This window comes from Leptonychotes weddellii, chromosome 3 (assembly GCF_054177405.1).
Source record: "Leptonychotes weddellii isolate Sample4059 chromosome 3, ASM5417740v2, whole genome shotgun sequence".
Classification (NCBI taxonomy): domain Eukaryota; kingdom Metazoa; phylum Chordata; class Mammalia; order Carnivora; family Phocidae; genus Leptonychotes; species Leptonychotes weddellii.
The window spans coordinates 139,323,982-139,330,757 of NC_138371.1; the positions used below are offsets into that span (position 1 = coordinate 139,323,982).

General features: G+C 34.2%; 1 protein-coding gene across 2 annotated transcripts in view; it reads right to left on the bottom strand.

The window, feature by feature from the left end:
• Window positions 1-233: 233 nt before the first annotated feature.
• Window positions 234-6,776, bottom strand: part of PCDH9 (protocadherin 9) — an 859,360-nt gene continuing 852,817 nt past the window's right edge. For both annotated transcript variants that reach the window (XM_006727402.3, XM_006727403.3), the window contains one exon: window positions 234-2,462. In XM_006727402.3, the coding sequence (XP_006727465.1) occupies window positions 2,089-2,462 (374 nt within the window). In that variant the 3' untranslated portion in view covers window positions 234-2,088. The remainder of the gene's footprint in view (window positions 2,463-6,776) is intronic.

The window sequence follows — 6,776 nt, forward strand, 5'->3', positions numbered from 1 at the left end:
TGTGACTAGAAAGTGCACCAACTTTCTCCACGACTTTCCCTAGAAAATGATTTCGCAGACCATTAAGGGAGTTTAACTAAAACTTGAAACTGTATTTTCAGAATACAGGTAGTAAACCCCTAATGAGTGTGCCTTGATTTCTAATTAAGAGCTGTTTTATCAACATATGTTTATCCAACAATTAGAGTAGAAATCATCACTTTGGATGTTGACCAAGAATTAACACACTACAATCAGGAATTCAGAACATTTATTGCAAGAGCTGAATAATTGTAAATAACGTAGAACTGGCAAAGCAGTAACAAGGATAATTGTTTAGATATTTATTCTGTCAAAGTCATCAAACACCCCTCACAAACTGACAAAAATGTACTGCAATAAGCAATGCACCCCTACCCATTATTTTCTATTATACTGTGGAAAAATGTGAATTGCTATTTACAAAGTAATTTTATTTTTGGTAAGAACAAATTAACTATCAGATTAGCAAACCCTTTTTTTTTATTTTTTATTTTGTTTTTTTTTTTTACTTTTAAACTGATGTTGAACCATGGCATTATGATAACTTTCACTTCTTTCAATAAAGACATTTTGTTGCATGCTATTTATTTGTTTAAATCATCTGTCATGCCTTAACAAAAACCTCCTAAGAATGTTCGAATTTGGATTTGTTTGCACGTGCAACCGAGATCTTATTAACATTAGTTGTCACTCTGTTGGTTTGACCTAAGCGACAAGATGCTGGTACCTGCCAGGCATTGACCGACTATGATAACAAACAGTTAAACAGCAATAATTAGAGATTTATCCCTTTATTTCCCCCAACTACCCTACCTGGAGAATGTTCTGTTACATCATGAAGGCACAACACATTAAAATATTTTGTGGCTATGGTCTAACACTTGTGTTACAACAACATTATCTTATATGAGGATCAACACAAACTCTGCCATTTCAACACAGTTGCAGACACACATTTGCCCAGTTGAAACTATTTTTGAATAGTAATTTTTCTTCAATATATGCTAATTTTGATACATGAGTTTTGTATGAGTGACAAGTACAGGATATTATATTACTTTCTGAAGGATAACACTTTCCTATTACTCTCTCACTTAATGCTACTAATTAAGTGGTTTTGCTTTCGCCTACTTTGAAAACAAGGATGTCAAGAAAATAGGTTCTGAATTTCCAAGCTTTTGCAGAAGTCCTGTTTTTATATAAAGTTTTCGTTTCATCTTTATTTTTTTACAGAATCCTAGCATCGTAAGCTGTCACAAAAGAAGCAAGATTCCAGAACCTTTTTTTTAAACACAAGTGTTTGAGATCCTTTGAACAACGTGTGTCAAGAGAGACTAGTAACGCAGAAACACCTCACTAAGAGAAACAACAAAAATAACGACAAAGAGGCAAATTAAGAAGAAGGAAAGAAGCAACCATAAAACACAGAATTATGCTACAACATTTTTTTAGGTGAACGTTGTAAGTACACAAAAGTTGTTAATAATAACTTGCTTCTATTTACAAATACTTTAACACTGATTGACTTACAAGTATCCACTAACGTTGTTAACAGCACGATAGGTTTAATGCTTATCTTTTTAAGTTTCGCTTGAAGGATAATGTCAAGTATAGCAGTCCCAGCACAAATCAATGACAAAAAGGGCACAAATTTCTAACTGGATATGTTTGTCAGTCACTCTAATCCATGGAACTTTCTTACTCTCCAAATGCATATTCTATTATTCATAGCAGCAGTCCAGGGTCAAAAGTAAAATTCAATTAAAAAACAAAAAACAAAAAACAAAAAGGATATTTGCACAATGGAGTGATCTCCGGAGAGTTTAATCAATTCTAGTAAACAAGATCACATGGCTAGTAGAACTATCTTCTCTTTTATATTGTAAAATATTGTATCCTCCATGGTGCTAACACAAAGTTATGGATATCCCTGCTATAAAGGGGCATAGTTGTAGAGATCTATTGAATACATAAAGCTCTGACACACACGGTATTAGCATGTCTATTTAGATTAAAGTTATTAGGTCCCATATAGCCTTTTTTTTTTATTTTATTTTATTTTTTTTTTTAGAGTTGGTGCTCCTTCGGACTCTCAATAGTACCTCCTGCTTGCTTATAAGACTTCAGATTTGCCAGAGGAATGTCTGTCATGTGGCTGCCATTGTTGAAATGGCCTTCATTGGAGCCATACTGCTTACGGTCATTGAACTGGTTCCTGTTGCTATCTTCTTTCCAGGCTCTGGTAAGGGTGTGCCCATTCACAAGCTTGTCCTTCTTGACCCATTCTTTCTGGGGTGCAAAGGTTGAGAGAGGAGATTTAGGGTGTTGATATGGACCCAAGCCAGGAGGCATCCAGCAATTATCAGAGTGACCCAAAACCAAGCACTCTTGAGTGCACATCTCTGTAGCTTCAGCTAATCCTCGGGGACCCAAAGGCCCATCTACAGAGGGCAAGAGACAGAGAGAATAAGAAAAGAAAGTGGTTAGAATTTTAATGTAAAATTGTCTCCTTAGAGAAAAAGTGCATCGGTGACCTCATTTTCTCATGAAAAGTGTAAGTTAAGCAATTCAAAGAATTCAAATTCTTTCAAGAATAACAGAAAGAATCAAATTCCTTGTTGTGGAAGTAAGAATTATCTCTTTCTTTAGGCTTTCATTTACACCTAGAAACAGACGTGAGTAAACAGATATATCATTTCTGATCAACTCTTTCTATAGCATATGTATTGTTACTGATTTATCTTCTAATCCTCAACAAAAAGCTCTTATTTATGAGAAATCATGAAAAACAGAAAAATTGTATGTGTGATGTTGAAAAATGTGTAAATGTACAACTCCATAAAAACAAAATGCAAAACTAGTACTTGAAATATAATATTAAAAATAAGTACTCTAAATGGTTACATAAAATGTCATTTTTCCATATAAACACATGTTAATTTTATATGAAATCACATGAAAATAATTGCACAACATTTTAAAAAATCAAAAATAACTTAAAGAATATTTTGATTAATGTGCATATTACTAAAGGAACACCTGGTCTGCTGAAAACATTCTGAAATCCAAGTAAATAAAAAGTCATTTGCATCCAAAGACAGCATTTGGTTCCTTCCAAGCATAAACCATTTTCTATAATTCTAAGTGTATTAAATAACCCAGATTTCACTAGAGTGGAAGTCTTAGCTAAGTTGCAAATTGGATCACATGAAGTCTAATATTCAGGGGGAAAAAAGTCATCATAGATATTTATTTACTAGTTTGTGTTTTTTTGTTTGTTTTTACTAGCAGGAAATCTAGAACATATATTTTAACCAAGATTTCAAAAGTAAACTCTTTTCTGATTAGATAAAGAGAAATTAACCTTCTACTGAAAAACAACAGCCAAATGATTTAGGAAAAATTGTTTTGTTTCGTTCTTTTCCCCTTGATTAAACAGTCAAGTGATAAGTGATAGACTGGAAATTAGGAATTGATTTTACGAATGAGGTTACGTGGATAGGCAAGAATGGCTGAGGTATAAAGCATTTTCAAAATAGAGAGTCATCAGAATAAAAACGTAGAAGAAAATGAAAACATCAGTATGTTTGCCACAGTGTCGATTAAAACACTAAACAACTGGAATGTGTATCTTTGCTAAAACCCAAGTTAGCACTACTCACATTTTTAAGTGCCCAATAATTGGGGTTTTTTAATATTAACATTATTAATATTCCAGTTATTCCTTGCATATAAAAACGCTTGCCAAAATAGGTAAAAGTTGATGGCCAAAAGCTGAGACCCCAAAACACAAGCAACATTGCAACAGACACCAGTTGTGAAAACAACGTGGCTAAAATTTACTGTTCCCTACAAACTCAAATTTTAGTCATTTTTAAAAATCTAAAATCTTCTCTTTAGAAAAACTTTAAAATTCCTTCTCATCTGACCTGTATTCCCATCCCCTCAAAAACGAACAGTTTTATTTTGTTTAAACACATGTTTGTTACTCAGAACTATTTCTCTCACAAACCTCCAGTGATTACTAACTTCCTAGTATATTTAACTTAAACTTCTCTATGAGCCTTTCTTTGCCCTCCAAATTCTGCCCATGCTTCAAAAGTTCAAACTAATTTCTCCCTTTTAGGTTCATGGTGGTGTGCTCGATGACTCTGTATCCACAAAGCTAACGCATTTTGCTTCAACCAATCCATGCTCCTTACATTGAGATCACAGGTTTAGAAGATGCTTTTGCCTCTTCTGCTTTCATTTAATTACTTACTCTTTCAAGGTCAGCTTGCTTTCCAAGTACCACGGCTAACTTCCATAACTACACCAATTCATAGCTCGTATGCACCTTGAAGATTTCCACAGATCCACATTTCCATTTCCATTTCCACAGATCCACATTTCCATTCCATTGCCACATTAAATTAAGAATATTATCCAGAGATTGAGAAAGTGTGAGTGTGTGAGTATATGTGGACCTTTAGTCTTCAGCAATGAGTGACACATTTTAACAAATAGTGTATATATTTTTTTTCAGAACTGGTAATATTTATTTATTCCATAAATATTAAATATTTACTGAGCATGTACTATATGCTTACTGATGAATGACAAATTTCCTAACTGAGCTCCCTCAACTCTTGCCTTAATGATACTTTCATCTTTTTTTTTGGGGGGGGGGTTCTGTACATTCATGAGGATCATTTTATTTTTGTTTTATCCCAACCAGATTTAAAATCCATTAATGGAAAAAAAATGACTTCTCAAGTCTTCTGATCTCTCATAGTGCTAAGCAATAGTGATGATCTATGAACAATGTTAATTGTTAATTAAAATTTTATGAGGTTGAAAATGTTCTGAGAAATAATTAAAAATATCCTCTGCTTAAAGGCAGACCTTAATTATAATAGAAGATGCTGCTTTCAGAAACATCACACCAAGTTTCCTCAACAACACATCTCTTTGCCTAGCAATACTTTGTGACAGATAATAAATGAATTATTTAACTTCTCTGTTAAATATATTCACTCCTTTCAAGACATCAATGGAGATGAGGTAATCACCGATTTGATGTGTAACCTAGCTTGAGGCCTAGGCAGCAACCTTTCTTTTTTACCTTTCTAGAACCATTAAGTGTTTGTTGTTGTTGTTGATACCTCCAAAGGAAAACAAATAATCAGCTACCACAGAAATATCAATAGAATCAGGTTTTTATTGAGTACATAAAAAGGGGAGAAAATGCAAGATTATTTAAAATAGCTTTATCGAACATTCACTGCCCTCTCATTAAATTAAGAATATTATCCAGAGATTGAGAAAGTGTGAGTGTGTGAGTATATGTGGACCCTTAGTCTTTAGCAATGAGTGACATATTTTAACAGTGTATATATATATATTTTTCAGAACTGGTAAGATTTATTTATTCCATAAATATTAAATATTTACTGAGCATGTACTATATGCTGACACTGTGACAGGCACCAAGAATACAGCAGTGAACAAAATCAATGTCAACGCTGTCCTCATAGAGTTTTCAGGTTATCAGTGAACAAAGAAGGAAGAAAAAGGTGTCCTTTGGAATGAATAGGTGTCATTACCAGTTAACTGATTTAGGAATGCTTGTCTCTTTACAAGGTAAAAGAGGGACTTTGTTCCCTGTTATGTCATTTCTACCTTTTTCTGAAAGTTCCTCTTACAGATAATTGGCAATTGACGACATTCACAGTCAAAATGTATGTGTACTATACAAAATCTTTGACTCGTAAAAAAATGAGTTTCTTTCCATTAAGTAATATTAATCGCTCTTTGAGAATTGTACTTATGATTTATTCTTAAAAATAAATTTGAAGGCTTTTGGTAAAATGTGTAAGTAAATGTAGAGACATTTTGTAGATTCTTAGGTAAGTCTTTCAGGTACCTGATTGCTGTATAAGATTTAAGGATCCACCACAAGGTGGAACACCACACTGGGATGAAAGTGTTTGTTACTTACAGCCCTGAAGAAAAAAAGTCCACCCCACAGAGAACTGCAACAAGGAATAGGCTAAAAAGAAACTGGGATTGCAGGGGGCAGTTTATGCTTGGCAAATGGGGTGGGGGGTGAGTTGGTTTCCTGGTCTCTCCGTGGATTGACTAATTTGAATAATTTCTGAAATTCTAGGGCAGAGGGGGTGTCCCAAGTTACCTGGTACCTGACACCTGGGGCAATTAGGGAGGGTACATAATAACCTAGGAGTGTGGGAGCTCTAGAAGGGAAGTAGTGTGTGGTTTGGCCTTACTCAAGAAAGGGAACTCTAGTCAGGGCCTCAGAACTAAGACTGCATTAAAGGAAAAAAAAAAAAAAAAAACTATATTAAACTATATTACACCGGTTTCCTTATATGTTTGAGCTGCACTGTGAGAAAATACACTTTGCTTTATGCTTTGGTAAGTTTTTATTTTGGAACATGACATTGAATACGGAAATTTTTTCTTTTTTTTTTCTTTTTGGGAAATAACAATGCTTCCAGGTTGTCAGGAATTGATAAGAAGGAAAAAAAAAAACACTTTTTAGGGGCGCCTGGGTGGCTCAGTTGGTTAAGCGACTGCCTTCAGCTCAGGTCATGGTCCTGGAGTCCCTGGATGGAGTCCCTGGATCGAGTCCCGCATCGGGCTTCCTGCTTAGCAGGGAGTCTGCTTCTTCCTCTGACCCTCTTCCCTCTTGTGCTCTCATTCTTTCTCAAATAAATAAATAAAATCTTTAAAAAAAATAAAAATTAAAAAAAAAC